The sequence below is a fragment of the Aedes aegypti genome, chromosome 3 (assembly GCF_002204515.2).
Source record: "Aedes aegypti strain LVP_AGWG chromosome 3, AaegL5.0 Primary Assembly, whole genome shotgun sequence".
Taxonomy (NCBI): domain Eukaryota; kingdom Metazoa; phylum Arthropoda; class Insecta; order Diptera; family Culicidae; genus Aedes; species Aedes aegypti.
The window spans coordinates 352646381-352666152 of NC_035109.1; the positions used below are offsets into that span (position 1 = coordinate 352646381).

The 19772-nt window shown below is 36.6% G+C and overlaps 1 protein-coding gene across 1 annotated transcript in view; it reads left to right on the plus strand.

Moving 5' to 3' along the window:
• The first annotated feature begins 6217 nt into the window (after positions 1-6217).
• The window catches only part of LOC5568272, a 37196-nt gene continuing 23641 nt past the window's right edge, over positions 6218-19772 (plus strand). The window contains exons 1-2 of the mRNA XM_001657919.2: positions 6218-6465; positions 9759-9970. Coding sequence (XP_001657969.2) covers positions 6411-6465; positions 9759-9970 — 267 coding nt within the window. The 5' untranslated portion in view covers positions 6218-6410. The remainder of the gene's footprint in view (positions 6466-9758; positions 9971-19772) is intronic.

The following is a 19772-nucleotide window of genomic DNA, read 5'->3' on the forward strand; positions in this document are numbered from 1 at the left end:
ATGTTGAAATTCACTGCTCTTCACCGCTCAAAAACGCGTTCTGGAAAACGTGAACTGTCATAAATACACCGTGAACTACCATCATGTTAACATGAACGTTCTCGGAACTAGGCAACGCGTTCATATATATATGCTCTAGTTCACGGTATATTTTTGCTTCACGAATGAACTTGACGAGTTCATGACTGCTGTTCACGGATTTTTTTTCTGTGTAGGGAAGTCAAGGAAACGCGACGCGAGACAAGACATAACACTTATAGTCATTGGCGTAAATACGGGGAGGCTAGAGGGGTCTTAGCCCTCCCTAGAAAAGTTCAAGCCCCCCTCCCCCCTAGAAAAGTACCAGCCCCCCCCCCTCTAAAAAATTTAAACTTTTATGCTAAGTGTGCACCTTGTTTGAAAGATTTTTTTGATCGAATGGTTCAAGCCTCCTCTAGGTTTGAGCTCAAGTTACGCTAATGCTTATAGTTCTTGCAAACGTCAAGAAAGCAGTCGAGAAGTAGAGAGTAGTCAATCGGACACTATCCCGTAGATGGCCTACATCGCGCCCGAAACCGGTCAACAGAATGGTATTTTTTAAGCTTTCTTGGCGTTTGTTAGAACTATAAGTGTTATGTCTAGTCTCGCGTCGCGTTTCGTGAATATCGTGGTGTTCTTACGTTAGCACAAATCACACAAATTGGTAGTGAAGTCAAATAAATTTCCATTCTTAAAAGATCCTGGACCGACCGGGAATTGAACACAGGCACATGGCTTTACTTTGTAGCCGCGGACTTTACCACTATGCATAACCATAACCAGCGTATAACCAATCGATCAAATTTCAGCGTGAACTGTTGTTTGGTTCTTCAGGATTTGCTCTTGAAATATCGTATTATATTCAACTTAAAATGTCATTTTCAACAGCTTTTATTTGTGATAATATCGCCTTCCTCAATGAAATCCCCACTGCAATCGGCATCGAAAAGAAGTCCGTGAATATCGTTTGAAATTAAAATGCAAAGTGGGCGGTGGGCGTTGGGCGGATCGATGAAAGCGTACAGTTTTTGGCCGGGGCAGGTGTTTCCTGCGCCGAACAAAATTAAGAATAAAAAGCATGTTCGTTGATTTATGGGTAATAATTAAATTGAAATTTAATTGTATAACTTGATGAAGGTGTTGTGAAGCACCACAAAGCACAACGATGGTGTGGTGTTCGACGAAATGAAACGTGATTCGGCAATGTGGATCTGTGCGTTGTAAGTGGTTGAGAGAATGGAATGAAATACTGGAAGAGTGATTACCATTGGTTTTTGTGACGGTAATTTGATCAATCGGTGAAAATAAATCCCATATTGATTAGCTGTTTAATGTTCACAATGGGGTTTGTGGGACATTGTTAATGAAATGAACATTTGAAAATCTTGCCTACATGTGTCGTCATTTTTTGTTAGCAGTTTGCTAAAGGACACCTCTTACGCTATTGATTCCCTTGAATTTCCTATGCATAGAGTATAATTGTAAGGGTCACACGATGTACGAATGCAAAAATGGCAACTTAGGCAAGAAAATTCTCGGTTTATAACTGTGGGAGTTTCTACTACAAAAAATTGCAAAATTCAAACGATAACGGGTTTATTGATTCCACATCAAAAAGCTGTTTGTTTTCTTCATATGCATTTAAGAATTAAAAAAAAAGCTACTGTCTATGCTCTTTGCAGTTTTGATAACAACCCGAAGAAATTTCCAGAAATTTATGTGTATACCATTTTTACCTACAACATGTGGTCGGCGTTCAGTCAGAGGGGACCAAGTACAAAATTTGGAAAAAACGGATCATTCTGTCATTAGATGCAGCATTTCCTTAGATCCATTTCAGTTTGATCAGATTTGATGAATCTTTTAAACTGCGTGAGATATGCGACAATTCGGATGATCAAAAAAATCGATCAAAGCATGCAGTCAGAACGGACCAAGTGCATTTAATCACAACAGTGGAAACGATTAGCGCGCAGAGGAAAACTGAAAATGGAAGTCATTCCAAGTGATTTGTCGGATTTTACGCCATCGGATGATTCCTCTTTTCATCCGTCAATGGAAATTGGTAAGTTTCACATAATCTAATGCGTTTGATTTTGATGCCTGGCCATTTTCTGTATTTGGATGGTTGATCAGAAATTGCATCAATTTCTGTGCAGACAGAGCGGACCAAGTAGTAAAAACCAATAAGGTGTGATTGATGAAATTTTTCAAGTCGATTTCAAAACTCGATTTATGTTTTCAGTAGCTATAAGATGTCTGCAGGGAATGTTCTAGAACTCGCTTATTAAAACTATACAGTTTGGCCGGAAATCAACACTTGTACTTGGTCCTCTCTGACTGAACGCATATTTGAACTTTTCTGTTCTTCAATGCCCTGAGCTAATTGAATTTTGTTTTTCAGACTATAGCAGTGACACGGATTTCGCAATTGAAGATATGCTCGAAGAATCTTACGATAATGATATTGAAGGATGATGTAAGTTTGTTTTTGTTAGATATTTTGACATTTTTATAATGCCCCTGAGCAGATGATGAAGAACACGAACAAGCTAGTCGCGACAGCAACCAAAAAATTCCTAACGTAAATTCGGAAGAAAGTAAGTGTCTTAAACTATTCTGTTTATACTTATTAACATCAAGTTTGGTCTACTATCAGCCGAAACAGAAATTTCACCAGTTCAAGTCCCATCAAGTTCAATAGATATAGAAAATGAAGTCGAGGAAGAATATGGCCCTTCTGTTCGTCCTAAGAAACGCAAATACGCAGAACCTGAAACGTGGAAATAACAATCAAAGGAAATTCAAAAGGAACTCTGGCGTGGAATATGTATATACGCTAGGATATTCCGTCCCAGCAAAAAGCTGTGAAGAATATGACTATGAGTTTCGCCTAAAATGTTCAGGAAAAATCTCATTCTTCCAACGTCATCAAAACTTCGAGCGCTTTTACAGAAACGCATCCTGGGAAACCCAAACAGCAATCTTAATAGCCTCAGAGTATCAAGTGTTTATCGTAGGAAGGAATAGGTGTTGGCAAATTTTTCAAGATATTTTTCTCGCCGATACTACCTTAGTGCTGATTCGGTCGACGTTGAAGTGTGTAAGGTAATTATTTGGCCATTATTCAATAATTTTGTCACCGCTTGATTTTTATTTCTCAATACAGAAAATGTTCATGAATACTCTGATTGTGAGCAGCGCAAGGATTCATAGAGCTTTTAAAAAAGGTACCGTAAAACGGGGTAACTTTGATAATGCGGGTAACTTTGATAGCGCGAGACCCCCAACATAGTAAACGACATATCGAAGTTTCTGTCAATTAGTTAAGGAAAACGAATGCAAAAGTAAAGAGTATTAGTATGACACTTCATGTCAAAGCTATTTTCGTTGAAATCAATTGCATTTGAGGATTTTTATGCAAATATTAAAAATTTACAAGATTTTAGCATTTTTGCAACGCTTACAAACAATCTGTTCTACGACCACTATTTGATAAAGTCATAATGAGTTCGTCACTTACCCATGACAGCCTAGTTATAGTAGTACATGAATTCAGTCTCAAATCTCTTAGCGAAAACCATTTTTACAAACTGGGACACTTTTTGTAATCCAAGTCAGAAATTTCCATATAGCGTAAAACGCCTAGAGGTATGCAACGCCCTATAAATGTTCCGTGATTAATTCAATCTTGTTCGATTTATACTCCATTATCAAAGTTACCCCAAAACAGAAAACCGACTTTCGATTATATGAAAAATTATATATCCATTCAGAATACATCTTTTGGCAATCTATCAAGTGCAATCGATAGCTAGGATGTCAGTACTTGTTTTAAAAATATAAATTGTAATTCTTTGAAACAGCATGCACAAATATTGAAGTTTTCTTCGAAAAAACTATCAAAGTTACCCCGTTTTACGGTACGACGAACTCCATATCCGACATGAGAGGAAAGCATCGTCCTGGCATTGCGATATCTGAGGCGAGCATGACCAAGGTTCACGAGCATATCCTATCGTTTCTATCTTATGAAAGCCATTACCGCCGAAGTGACACTCCAGATGCGCGCTATCTTTCAGAAGACTTGAACATTACTAAAATGTTCACGTTGTATGAAGATTGCATTAGAAACGAACAGAACACAGCACCCGAAGTGAGCAGTGTAAGTTTCGCAATTTACAAAAGAGTTTTTTACAAGTACTATGACCCTAAATTCAAGAAACCGAAAAAGGACACTTGTAAGGTATGTGACATCCTCAAAGTTCAAATCGAAGCACTTTCGACTACAAACGGCGATTCGGAAGAAGTTGATGACCTAAAAAAGATTAAGGAAGAACACTTGTCGTAAGTCGATTGGATGATTAAAAGTCGATCAAATTATGGTGAGCAAGCAAACGTTTGCGATACAGTCGTTATTTCGTTTGATTTGCAAAAAAACATTTCCGCTGCCGAAGGTCACTACTGGCAAAGCGTACTATAAACGTCAATTATCGTTGTTCAACCTTGGAATACATGATCTTACCACAAAACAAGGATACATGTATTCATGGCACGAAGGAATTGCTTCACGAGGAGCCCAAGAAGTGGGTTCTTGTTTGCTGGAATATGTCCGAAGGAATGTGATGCATGTGGCGGCTAAAACAGAAATATAAAAAATGGTTACTTTGGATGTATTTGGTACAACTCGAAGAATGTTCGCTAGAAATGATTGAACATAAGTTTTGTGTCTCTGGGCCTTCCCAACGACCGCGACTTTAGTCAAATTGAAAATAAGCTCAGAAAAAGTAGCAGCATGTTCTCTTACGAAGAGTTTTTTCGGACAGTTAGAGCATGCAAACAAAATAAAAAGCGATTCGAGGTGACAAACATGGAAAAGAACATGTTCATAATAATAATATAATAATAATAATAATATATAATGTATCTACATAATATCGAACATACAGTCTATTCTCTGTAATTCTACATTGAAGGGTCTATCGAGTTTAGGGAGATAGCGACTTGTAGAACACAAAATCTGTGAAGCTGCGATTCAGGGTACCTTCGAGGTGGCCACAAAAGCCATATTTTACTATGGTTCTATAACTCAATATCGAGATACGAAAAGACGAGGGGCCCAGATAGCCGTAGCGGTAAACGCGCACCACCACTACCGGTTCCCGTTCAGATTTGGATTCGAGAAACGCCACAAGTGTCTAGGAATCAACATGTGTTTATAAGTATGAGGGCACCATTCCATACAAATCATATGATTGCTCCGTTCCGATGATGGAAAACATAAACATACGGCCGGTAGACTTGTGTTTATTCTTTCGGCATTACTGCTGCGTCGCGGAGCGAGTTTTTCTTTAGCTCCCTCTCAATCTCAAACGAAAGAATCTTTTTCGCCATTTGTCGTAATTTTCCTTGATCCATTCCAGTACATCCCAAATTTTGCACCGCGGCGCGCGACGATTTAACTTGGTGTTTTTCTTTCTTGCAAAACAAAATCATTTAGCCTCTTTAGTGCTTTTTAGTACTTTTTAGCTTTTTTAGCTCTTTAGTACTGAGTTATTATTGAAAAATATTTTAAAAACCGATTTCAATCAAATTCTGACGCAAATGCAGATATTCAAATTGTAATCATTGCAGTTCAAGCCATCAAACGTTTTTTATATCTACTTGTGTTTTTATACATTATTGAATACTGAAGATTCTCCAATTTTTTTTTTTTGGAAATTCAGAAGAGTAACTACAGAAGCTTTGGCTATCTTGTGTCCATTTTCGCATTCGTATATTGTGTGGCAGGAACGATGATACTCTATGCCCAGGGAAGTCAAGGAAATTTCCATTACAAAAAGATCCTCGACCGACCGGGAATCGAACACAGGCACTTTCAGCCTGGCTTTGCTTTGTAGCCACGGACTCTAACCACCCGGCTAAGGAAGGCCCCTGATCATTACAAGTTTAGGAACCTCTGATCCATTCAATCGCAAAAGCAGACAACGATCGAAAGTGGTTACGAAATATCGTCCACTGCATGCTCGACAAGGTTCCTCTCTACATGTTGCTTCCTCTGCGTCGTGTGTGAGTGAAGATCACGATCATCGACAGCGCGCTCACCGGTTGCGTAAAAATAACAACAACACACAGCCGGGCCCAAAAATTCTCTCAAGTTCACACTTACTGACCAGCCCAATAGGAAAATCGAGAAAAATGAGACTAGAGATTTTCGCGCTCGCATCGGTGAAAATTTTGCTGCCGATAGGTTCAGTTTTGCGAGTGTTATCTTGTGCAGTGGACTAATGATTGGTTTAGAATAGGGAAATTAGGTGAAAGTCGGTGAAAATTTATTTGATCGGAAACGCATTTGCTTTGCTGAGTGGAAATCAACAAAAAGTTTAGTACAGATGACGGAAAGCAGAAAATTCTCTGCTGGATGGAAACTTGACGTGGATGATAAAGGTGCTTGAGAAAATCTACTTTTATGCGCAATTTTAGCTACTTTTCTGCCCGATAGCATTGAACGAAATCTATATGAATCCATTCCGTTGGTAATCCTCTGAATCTGCAACAGCCCATTAGCAGATTAATGGTTAATCCATTTTCGGTACCGCTTTTCCGATGTATTTCTTTTTTGCGTAGTGCTATTTTTAAACAAATCAGCCGAAACCGACGTCGATCATTTGCCCAAATGAGTTGTGGTGGTGTGTTGCTGTCACTAAAAACCAACCAGCTGATGCTATTTGCCAACAAAGTGTGATCGGAAAATGCTCGCTCTGAGAGAGGTAGAGAAAACCAAAATGAAACATTTACGGGAGCAGAGCATAAGGAAAAACCGTGATACTGTTTACAAACACGAGGTGTAACGGTGCCTTATTTGCCGTTATTATCAAACAATTAGACATCAAAACTATTAACACCGATTTGTTTATCTAGTTTTGAGTTACCCTGTTTTCAAGTCTTAACCGTAAAATTCGTTGATTTTTAGTACATGAACGTTGCATTTAAATGCCAAAAATAGTCTCCGATAGTTTTCAATTTCGTGAAATAATTTTATTACATGAGAGATGTTGCATTGCTAATTTGCACACTCAAGAGATATGAGGCATTTAATTTCAAATTTACAAGCGTATTATAGTAAACGAACACTTGCGTTTAAAGCTGTGAAAGCTGTTTTTCTCAGATAATAACGGTGATTGAAGCACCGTGGGTGTGGTTTCCGAAATGCGACTTTTTCCCAAATCCTGTCATCCATAATGTGCCCTGTGCCGATTGAAACGCGCTCGCAAGCTTTAATCCTCGCAAATCGGGCGGAAGTCACTCAACCGCAGTGCCATTATTCCGCTTGAGGTTGCTTCCTTTCGATTGGATAATTTGATTTAATCCGTCTCGCACTGCAGTCTGGCGGTGCACTTCGGCAAAAGATGGATGGTCCCAGTCTGTGCACACAAATATACCTATTGCACGGTGGGAACAGTAAAACTGTAAGTATTGCACGGGAGAAAAGTAATCCGACAGGAATGAAAATGTTAAGCCTTCTGACAATTTTGCATCACAAGATAAAAATCGGTTCAATCCCTTGAAGGTTTTTTTAGTATTCTTCTTCTTTTCCGTGGCGTTACGTCTCCACTTGTACTTTATTTTTTTTTGATACTTTTTTCCCTTCTTTCTCTACTTTTAATTTTTCTTGTTCTTCTTTTTATTCTCCTTCCTCTTTTTCTTCTACATCTCAGCGGGGACTGACGTTTCTTATTCAAAGATGCCGTTTTAATAATTTCGATACTCATAATTTTAGTAGAAAATTTCCCTTCGTGCATCGTCGTAAGAGATCTGCACCTTACTGCCTTACCTTTACTGTGGTGAGACGACTGTTGAGGTAAGTGAAAAAGGTTGTAAATTTCTTCTTCGCCATTAAATTTCACCGAGAATATGGCATGGCAAATGGTGCTGCTCCTGCTATCCAGGATATCATCTCTCCACTAGTTACGGGTGTCTTCATCGCATGTAAAACCGTTTCCTTCGTTCGCGACACCACATCTCTACCCCGGACGATGATCGTCTGCTAGTGAAGCTGACAGCGGGAGCCAACCCGAAAAGAAGAATAAATTAAGCAGTTTACATTACTGAAGTTAAGATTATGTATAGTCGGTGCAGGGGAAAGGATCGCTATACACTTTTGCGAACAGATTACAACCAAATTGGTGCAAAAACGAGACTTACCGAGTGCACTTGAAATTCTGAGCTCTAGAATGTTAAATTCATGGTATCCACCTTTTTGTCGAATGACTAATTACATAGTGATGTATTGTGCCAGTTATATAGCTGAACAAAAGTTATTCTATTGCATTGGTATAATATCACGGATAAAGGAGACATAAACTAAAATGGATAGGGTATATTTTGGTCTATTTCAGAAGATAAAGTCAGTTATTCTCAGTCAATTGAAAAAAACAGTTTTCAAGATACATCCGAAAAAAAGTTAAAAGGTATTGATGATTAACTCCTGACAATCGTAAAGGTGTAGAGTATTGACTGTTTGGGCGAGTCAGGAGTTAATCATCAATACCTTTTAACTTTTTTTCCGGATATATCTTGATAACTGTGTTGTGTCGGAAGCGTTTTTTCTCAATTGGCAGAGAATAACTGACAACCTGTTTCGGTGGTAGGAGCCTATCTCGCAAGTCGATCCCAATTGATGGTGCGATGCAGCCAAACACACAAAGAACTACCTTTTTAAAAGAAGGAAAAGCTTCTCACCAAGCAAATCATTTTTGACCTTTTGTCCTTTCGACTGTGTGTCTTTCGACCCTTGCCCCTAAACCGTCACTTATCTCCAATCATCAAAATTGGAACGCTAAATTTAGATATTGAGGGTTATCATAAGCATGGAACGAGCTCACCAGTTGGTAATCCATTCTCGTTTGAAGTCACTCCGGCGACACAGAAAAAAAAGGAAAGCGCTTGCTTGGGTTTCACTTAGCGTACTGCCGACAAAAAAAAATTAAAAGAAAAATAATTCCACTTTGTCGACGCAGAAAACATACATCATTAGTCCGTTAGTCTTCTTTTAAAACTATAAAATGAAAAACTTTATGATGAATAGCAAAAATATTCCATTTATTGAATTCTGACAAAGATATTTCGCTCTTATAAGGCTCATGTTGCTGAGATATTCGTCAAACATGCTATCAAATTGAATAGGCATTAAACAAATTGGCACGACAAATTAATGCACTTAGCCAATTCCCTACCAAAGAGTGAATACTACATCTCTTTGTTCTTTACATCAAATAGCCCGCATCAATTATGCAGGTGCAGTAGTCGGACATGTGTGAATTCAATCACTTCCAGGGCAACGAATCCATTCGATCCATAATGCTGTTGGTTCAAGTAAATCACCCCTCTGCTCGACTGGGACTAATCCATACACCTACCGAACTGAAAGCCTTCTGTGTCATGTAGTGCAAAGCACTAGGTACCGTACATTGTAACTCGGAAAAAGGTATCCCGTAACTCATGGCAACCTTTCTTCGGATGCAAGAAAACTGACCATCCGAAGAAGGACTGCCCGTCAGCTTCTGCTCTGCTAACCGATGGCAATCAAGTGAAATCTGACCCAGCTGGGCAGGAAAAGAAAGCAACTTCTCGGATGGATTCATATAAAATTTACATCCCGGTAGCTACTTTGCTGTACCATCTTTTAGTTAACAGAACATTCTCAAGCGTTTCCCGGTTGGATGGATTTTTCTCAACAGCTTGCTACATCGATATCGAGCATGACGAAGACGAGGACAACGAGGAACGCCACGACGGAACGAACGCTCCGGAACATGGAACCAAGGGACGGAATGGCGCCGGTGATGAGCTTGCTAACGGCCAGCAGTCACAGTGGTGTGATTTACCGGATCACATCATGGAGCGTATCTTTGCACACCTGAGCATCCGAGAGCGGTACTACGCTAGCTTGGTAGGTACACCTACGCCGCCGCTGGCACTGGCGATGGAGGGCATTTTTGAAGAAATTGTCTCGAGCTGATGGGACGACCACTGGCGTGCACTAGGGTTGTAGGAGTCTTAGTCTGAGACATTATGATTAATTGTTTCTTACTCTTGATTTCTAATAATAATCATCAATATACTGATTTTCATAATGGCATGATTGCTTTGCTTTGTGTATACATGAAAATATGAATGAAGTAGGATAAAACTAATACCTAGTTATGGCTCAGGATCTTAAATGTAGGGGAAGACGGGGTAAGACCGCCCGCCTAAGCATATTAATTCATATGTCAAAACCAAGAATTAATAAATCCTTTTTCAACGCAGTATGTCGTTTTTTGAAGCCTTAGGCATGATCAAAAAATATCACAGGTGTTGTATTTGTAAAAAAATATTTATTTCTTGACGCTTGAAAAAGTGATTTCTTATCACGATTATTTTTAGCGACGGGGTAAAACCGCCCACCCACGGGGTAAAAACGACCACTACGATTTTCGTACACAATTTTGGGAAAAAAATATATCATTTACCTATGATTCTGAATAGTATAATGTTTTATGAATTCTACATTGATTAACGGGGATATTGAAACATTTTTAGGCAACAAATGGCATTCGGCCAAACGGCATTCGGTCAAATGGTCGGACACCTTTTTAAGAGATAGTATTCCTATAATATAGTACTTCAAATCAACGTGCATAATTTGTTACATATTGAGGAGTTTTGGATTTTATGCATGCTCAGAAATCTTTGAAAAATTTATTCACAAATCTTAAACGGGGATATTGAAACATTTTTAGGGGTAATTAATTTCAAAAACTTAGATGTTTACTTGTTTTTACCTTGGGACACTCATATTTTGGTAAAATATACGAATTTGGCTTGTAATTATAACAAAATTGATTTTATTTTACTTGAATAGTAATGTAAATCATAGTTACAACTTTCAAAATGGTTTAGACATTTATCTATATAAATAAAAATGGAGTGGTGTTTGTATGTCACGAAATAACTTGAGAACGGATAAACGGATTAAGTTCAATTTTTCAGAGCTACACTCGACAAGGGATGCGACGTGATCTTGTGAAAAAAAAAGTTTGGGATATTCTCCGGAATAATAGAGAAAACCGGGGAATACTAATATGTAATTTTGTATGGGTGATTACATGACGTTTCACAACAGCCTACTTAATGGCAAGACGAAGTTTGCCGGGACCACTAGTTTGGTATAAAAAAGGGGTGGCGGTCTTACCCCATCAACAGTGGTCGGTTTTACCCCGCTTACGCAATTTTCACAAATATGACCTCATTTCAAAGCTAAATATTTACAACTCATATTTCACTTCACTGAAGCATATTTCACATTTCTGTTGATGCATGGACGGGTAATTTGTTATGTTTTTACAAAAAAATCCCTTCCGAAATGCTGAAGTGAGCATCTGTTAAAATTAGATCAAATTCAATATCGTCGAGCAGAAATTTTGTTTTTGATATTTGTTATGAAAAATTTAATGTAAATACCACCATAAATGGTTCGGAATGTCAAAAATCTTGTGTCTATGGAAAGTGCTTGGTGAACTTTTAGGAAAACCGCCATTTTCATGCCAAACTGAAGGTGGTCCGTCTTACCCCGGCGGGCGCTCTTACCCCGTCTTCCCCTAAACTGTGAGTAGATAATTATTTCCTCAAAATTGATATCATAACTATTATAAACAAATATGATAAATTAGTCTTTTGAAAATTATATGACAACATAACCAAGTTGCAAATTAAATGCGACAGCTCGAATCATTTCATAATTTTTAATGTATGTGGTTCCGCTAGAGATAGCCTTCACAGTTCCGTATAGAATCGTGTCACCGAGTTTTGCAACATACGTATTGAATATTACAGCACCGCCCGAAAAGGTTAGAATCACTACAATAGTTCATTACGCTCATCGGTGATTCTAAACTTTTCAGGGTGTTCAAATTGATATTGCAATTTCCCTTGAAACTTTTTAATACATTTAGCGGTTAGTGTATATATCTTTTCTTCTTTTCTGGCGTTACGTCCCCACTGGGACAGAGCCAGCTTCTCAGCTTAGTGTTCTTATGAGCACTTCCACAGTTATTAACTGAGAGCTTACTATGCTAATGACCATTTTTGCATGCGTATATCGTGTGGCAGGTGTGAAGATACTCTATGCCCTGGGAAGTCGAGAAAATTTCCAACCCGAAAAGATCCTCGACCGGTGGGATTCGAACCCACGACCCTCAGCTTGGTCTTGCTGCGCGTTTACCGCTACGGCTATTTGGGCCCCTCTTAGTGTTTATATATTGTAACGATAAAAACCATAACATTACAGAGAAAATAAATACTATATTTTCCTAAATTTCGCTTATTGTTTAAGCAAACGCATATGAAAACATGTTTGGCCTGTTTATATCCTATAAATGTATTTGAAAAATATGTTGATATATGTTAAAATATTAAGGTACAGATAAACAATAGTTAATGTTAGGGATCCTTTACATCAGAGATTACGGAAATAAAATAGAATAATTGGGCAGCAGAATTGCAGTGCTGAGTTTACTTAGCGTCGGTTTTACGCGATTGTAATACGAACATGACTTACACATTACAAAAAAAATGAATTTTATGTTGTTAAACGTCTGAACTACATTTCGAATCTAATGCATAACAGATAAAATAACACATGAATATCACAATTACTAAAATAGAAAACGACCAAAATTTCATATCTTTCCTGTAGGTGAAACAATTTTAATTAAAATAATTTCAATTGGATTACATTGCTTAACATGAGAAAAACTGTTTGATCACACTTTGACAGCTCTCGCTGACCAATTAGATCATACTTTGACAGCAATGGCCATTTCCGCGAATCTCTCATATAAAGGGTTCAAAGTCAAACATCATCTTATTGATTAACTGTCAATGTCAATAATGCACCGTGCACCTCCGCTAATTTGAATGGTACCTCATGCAAACCATCGGGATTCATTTTTAATTTGAGCACCTAGTTATACTCAAACAACAGAAAATCGTACTTCTGGTTACCTTTATGCCTGTTTTGTTTCAATTCTACATTCCGTTCCACAAAGTTCCTATTCACTTTACTTCGTTTCATGAGCTAAATGACATTTGAACCATTTTTAACCTGAACGATCTGCAGATTAGCGGGATGCAAATTAAAAAGTGTCCACGTTAAAAGCGGTCAAACTAATGGGAGTACCCGGTACAGTGCTGTTCTGAATAGTAGAAGCGCATGTCAATTTTCATACAATATGCTCAACTTGGGCGTGCTCTATTTTTGTTCTCATTAAAGCAATCGAGCTGAATCGAGGTGAAATTGTTAAAAATAATAGCAGTTTAAAAAACTTTGTTTTTTTTTTTGCTTGAAATCGAGTTCTCATTCTTAATCTAGTTAACAAATGTACACCCAAACTATAAATCTTTGCAATATTTTCAAAAAAGCATATAAAAATGAATAACTGATATTTTTCGAAAAACTTCTATCAGTATCTCACTTTTCCATAGGGAATCATATTCTGAGATTTTGTGGTTAAAAAATTGAACATATTTGTAATTGTATAGAGAAAATCGTAGCTCGATTGCTTGAAAAGAAACAAAAATAGAGCATGCAAAAGTTGAGCATTTTGTATGAAAGTTGAAATGCGTTGCTATTATTTGGAACAGCACTGTAAGTTAAACCTTTTTGTATGGACAACTAAAGAAAGCCTAACTTATTTCAAGCCGCAACTTGTTGAAATTTTACCGAGTGTCTTGAAAATTCGCGTCACTTTCTCCACCATTGCACTATGGACCAATGCACGAGTTTTTAAGGTTTAAAAATTGCACGTTTTTAGCGCTTCTTGAGATATTATGGTTTGAAAACGGCACTGTACTTTATTTTTTTTTGTTTCTTAATTTAGGACAAAATGTTTAGGGACAAAATGTTGAAAGCCAAAATGTCGAATACCAAAACGTCGAATCCCAAAACGAAAGAGCTTAAGATTTTTTATATAATTTCCAGACTGTAAAACAATGATTGGAGTCTCTCACAAAAGTACAAGTTTTAGTCAAACATTAGAAGGTGATGCGAGGGGCGTGTTTGAAATAAAACTATCAACCTTGCTCGTATAGTTCTTATTATATGGTGTTTGTACAATAAAACTATACACATTTTCAATGCATAAAAAACTCCATGTATAGAAGTCTGTTCAGTAGTCGATATATTCATTATTTACTTATTCGATTGAAGAATGAGTAAATTTTCAAAAAAATAAATAATTGAATAATTGTCAAAATTTGGAGAAAATGGTGTCATTAGTTTGTTAAAAGAATGAGTGTATTTTGATAGAATAAATAATACACTATTTTTCAAGGGTCATTTGGTCAAATGCCATTTGGACGAATGCCGTTTGGCCGAACGCCATTTGCCGAACGCCAACGCCGAATGTCGTTTGGTCGAAATTGAAAACAATTGTGAAGTACAGTTAGTATGCATTTGTAATGAAGTTTAAAGCTGAATTGCAAAGAACAGCTTTTTCTTAAAGAAGGATAACATATACTTAATTTTTAGTGTTAGTTCAAGAACCAGTCAGTGGTGAAAGAAGAACATCCTAAATGTAAGCAATTATTCACTTCTTTGCTAGCGCTAACAGATGCCAGCAGAGGTTTTTGCATTGCATTTGTAGTAAGCTTTTGACAGTAACTAAAACGGTTTACGACTTATTCGTCCTTCTGAAAAATCGGTTTACTGCGATCCCCCAAATTGTACAAAATAATTTATTTCTTAGTTCTACCAACCACAATTTTTCACTTCCAATGAATATGAGAAATAGTTTTCTCTTGAAAGAACAGCCTAAGATCAAAAAAAGGAAAAATCCCTTATGAAAATTTTAGCAGTTGTAATGCAAATAATCGTTAAATCAGTATAGCTTTAAAGAACTGCTGATGATTTAGAGAAGGTAAAATTCCAAATTAAAATTAAATCTAAGTTATTGCCGAAAGTAATGAAACCAATATAACTTGAAAGAAAATCCTATGTTTAAAAGAAAGAAATTTTTTTGATACAATGATTAAAATACACTTCAAATCGTAGCCCGTTGGTAATCCGGAGACGAGCCAACCATCAGTTTAGGGACTTGGCGCGATGTGTGAAGTTCACAACTTCGTCCTGAATTGACGGTTTAACTTGATTATCCTCTTGTAAAACATAAAATCATAAAAAATCAGTAAATTAATGAACTGATTAGTAATTGGGCCACTATGAATCCTATACTTCAGCGTAGTAATTTGAGTATTTTTTGTTCGTAATTCGGCCAAACGGCATTCGTTCAAATGGTCGGACACCTTTTTAAGAGATAGTATTCCTATAATATAGTACTTCAAATCAACGTGCATAATTTGTTACATATTGAGGAGTTTTGGATTTTATGCATGCTCAGAAATCTTTGAAAAATTTATTCACAAATCTTTATGAAAACAGCTGAAGTTCTTAGTTATACAAGAACTGCTGGAATAACAGTCCATAAAATCTATCAGTGTAATAAATGACTGTTTGATAAGCGGTACTCGTCAAGTAGGCTCATGTTATTAAGACCTAATTAGCGTTGTGTTCGATAGCCTTTTTTAATTCAATAGTCTCCTTGAACATATTTATATCATGATATCTACAACCATAAGAAGCGACATATTGATAGATAACCTACATTAAATTAAGTTCTTGGAAGGTGATCCTTCGAGGAACAAGATCATTGATACAAATGATCACAATACTCCGTTTAATTTTATGAAGTGTTAAGGGCACAAATAAAATTAAAACTTAGTACACTTATACGAAGAGCTAAGAGTTATATGCCATAATTCAAACGATCAGTGCTTGGACTGTACACTATTGTTGAATTAAGAATATCGAAACGAATCAAAACGATACTCCGTTCACTTACGTTATAGGCTAAGAATCCATGTCATAATCAAAATCTATCAGTAGCAGAGTTGCTTAATATCAATCATATCAGCTGATGGCTGATGGTCAAAAACTATCAATATCACTTGCGAGCTATCAATATCACTTTGATTTGACAACCAACAGCAGTGATTCGACATCGCACTCTAGATCATAATCACTGCAGAATGAGTGATCACGTGGTATTCATCCACGCTATTAATGGTTTTCAGTGACCAACACATAGTTTCAATCTATCTGCAGCACTGCCAAAAATATCGTACTGATAAATTGCCATTGTATTTGCTTAACTTAAGGCTAAACCTAACCCATCAGTGATATCCATAGCCTATCGCCATCAATGCACTGGTGATATAATTGATATAATATAGATTGATCCGAATTGTATCGCAGTCGGCCTGTAGAAATCAGCATATTTTAAGCGTTGATAGTGACAGCGAGCAACTTTGATCAGTAGACTACTGGTTACGCTTATAGATCCGTAGGCCTATATTCGATGAAGACCAAGAACATTGAATATCTTTCAACAATACCCACATAATTTTGCTGAAGTCACCAAAGAACTATCTTGATTATTTTTCAAGCTATGGACGTTTTTTTTTGTTTAATTAACAGAGAAAATAATTATCTTTCCAATGACGTTAAAATTGGTGTTTGAAAATAACCATTTTTTTCGAAGAAAATCTCTGATAACTCTGCAACTATAAAAGATAAAACATAAATTTCTTCGTTGCGCAATTAAAAGTTCTAAAAGTGCTCGGAACAAAGTTTTTGTGAGAAATTATCGTATAAAAAGTTATCATGAAAAAAACTGATTTATCAGGACCACCCTCGCAAACCATAAGAGATAGAAATCTGGATTCTTCGCCAAAGCTGCTTCTAATTAATTGTATACGCCATAAGAGAATATTATATTCTGATCTCGAAAACCATGCGGGCCACCCCAACTCACATCGCTGAAAAAATATCTGAAAAATATGGAGAAACTTTCCCCAAGACATCATAAATCTAAAACTGACAAACATTTGTGTCTTCCTAGATATGGCTTTGGGACCAATGTGCATTGTTATCAAGGAATGTAATGCACAGTTGAAGTTTATAAAATTTGTATAAGTCATCAATTAAATGAAATTGAAAGGGCAGCATTTAGCTGATTAATAAATGAGATTACATTTTTCTCAAGACAGTTTTATCATTTTGTAAAGCTTAATTTTATGAACTGCTCAATATTTGAAAATATTTTACTTTTTACTAATTTTTCTATCGTGAAAATGTATTTTACACAAAGTGGTAGATATTGACATTTCTATTTCTACTTCTCTAACAATCTCAATATTTGAAAGTGGTTATATCATTTTAAAAGGATAAGGATAAGGGATTGTATGACATTTGCCAGAAAACCATTTGCCAGAATCAATTTGCCAGAATGATTTTTGCCAGAAAACCATTCCCCAGAATGTACCATTCGCCAGAAAGCCATTCCCCAGAATGGACCATTTGCCAGAAAACCATTCCCCAGAATCATTTTTTGTAATTCGTTTTCAACCTTGATATCAATTGATCGACATATTTGTGAAGATGCATCGAAGCCAAACCTCAAATTTTCAAGAGCGCAAATCTAGAGACCCAAACAGCCATTCCAGCTGAAAATTTAATCGATTGGTCATCACCAGAGTGTGACCAATCGATTAAGTTTTCAGCTCAAACCGCTGGCTGGTTCTCGAGGTTTATGCTCTTGAAAATTTGAGGTTTGGCTTCGATGCATCTTCACCTCAAGCTTACCGAAATTTTCGATATTTGTCATTTTTGTATCTTGAATATACTCATATTATTTGCACTTATAGCATTAAATATTGTGTAGTCAACTTTCACATTATTTACATCAAGAGGATTGGACTACTAGCACTGCACAGCTGCAGCGCAAAATTAATTAAAATTTAGCGTCACTTCTACAGTACTTCACTCGCATCGTAAATATTGCTCCAAATAATGTTTATTTCTTTGTAATATTATAACAAGTATAAAACAACGCAACTGATCGATCCGTGTTATTTAGTCTATGTTGTTAAAATCCTTCGCATACAATTTTATGAAATTTTCACTACTTACATAGCTGGTCTGAGAACAAAAAAGCTGAAACGTTTGACACGAATTAGTTTAGTTGAATAATTTCTGAAATATGAATAGTGTATCTTTGCGGAAAAAAATTGCAAAACAACTAAATAGAACAGCCTTTGAGTGAAAGACGGGAAAATTATGTTTGAAATATGATCAGTATAGCGCCAATAATCATTGGAACAATATAACTCAAATGACTACCCAATGTTTTTTCGGTCATATATTTAAATACATTATTCAGTCCTTGAAAAGAACGTTAAACTGTTTTACTCTTAATAATAATTTGAACCGCATTATTTATTGTTTTAAAGTAGTTTTACAACATTTGCGACAGGCTGCCGAAAAGCTCTTCAATCTTCAGTGTTGTTTGCTAGTTTTAGCTATCTGGAACCGGAGATATTTTGAAATTTTTAGCAGGACTGCTACGTGGCCATGATTAATGATGGAAACCAAAAAAACACATATATATTGGTTTCTCATATTCTGTCGCTTGCTCTACGAAACAAGTCCGTTATGAAGATTAATGTTTTCGGAATCACTCGAGTAATCTTCAATGAGAAATTAGATGAAGGTCATGGTAAATATTCCATTATTGAATCACTTTCAATTTAGTTTTTTTTTATTTGAGGACATATATTGATTGTCCATTTCCCGACATTTGCATTTTTTTAAATAAATCCTTTTTACAGACATTTTTATTGACAGCAGTCCTATTTTGATTTTTTTTAGCTGTAATTATTTAAAATTGAGATGACATAACCTTGTTTACATTACTTCCATTCCTTCTGTTAACTGCAGGCAGAAACACACAGTACAATTATAAAGACTAGCCAATAATATAAAGAAGGGTAAATCTCCTATGAAGCATATAAGTCCTTGAATTAGTTAGCCCTAAAGAACAGCTTAATCTTCAAAGAAGGGAAAATCATTAATAGAATGTTGAAAATACAGTTGCCTATAAAGGGTTGTCCATTAACAACGTGGTCAATTCTTTCGGATTTTTTACCTCCACGGGGTCTTTCGTCCATACAAAAAATTAAAAAGAATTGTTTGTATCGTGGTCATTGGCCAGGCCCCCTTCCATCCTCCCATAAATGATCACATGGGTAATGGACGACCCCTAATAGCTTGTATAAAATTGATGACTATTTTAACATTAAAAAACGGTTATTTCTCAGAAACTATGAAAACCTCGGAAATCTATTACACCTTCTTCTTCTTATCTTGTGTTACGTCCCAACTGGGACAGAGCCAAATCTCAGCTTTGTGTTCTTACGAGCACCTCCACAGTTATTAACTGAGAACTTTTATTACCAACTAGTGGTCCCGGCAAACTTCGTCTTGCCATCAAGTAGGCTGATGGAAAATGTCAAGAAATCCCCTATACAAAATGATACCTTAGTCTTCTCCCGTTTTCCCCATTATTCCGGAGACTTTTCGGAACTTTTTCCTCGCACGAACACGTCGCATCCCTTGTGGAGGGCAACAGTGAAAAATTTGCGTCAATCCGATGACCCGTTCTCGAGCCATTTCGTGACATACAAACACCACTCCATTTTTATTTATATGGATTGATCATTTTTGCATGTGTATAACGTATTGCCGATATGAATATGTTCTATGCCCTGGGAAATCGGGAAAATTTTCAATCCAATAAAATCTTCGCCCGGTGGAA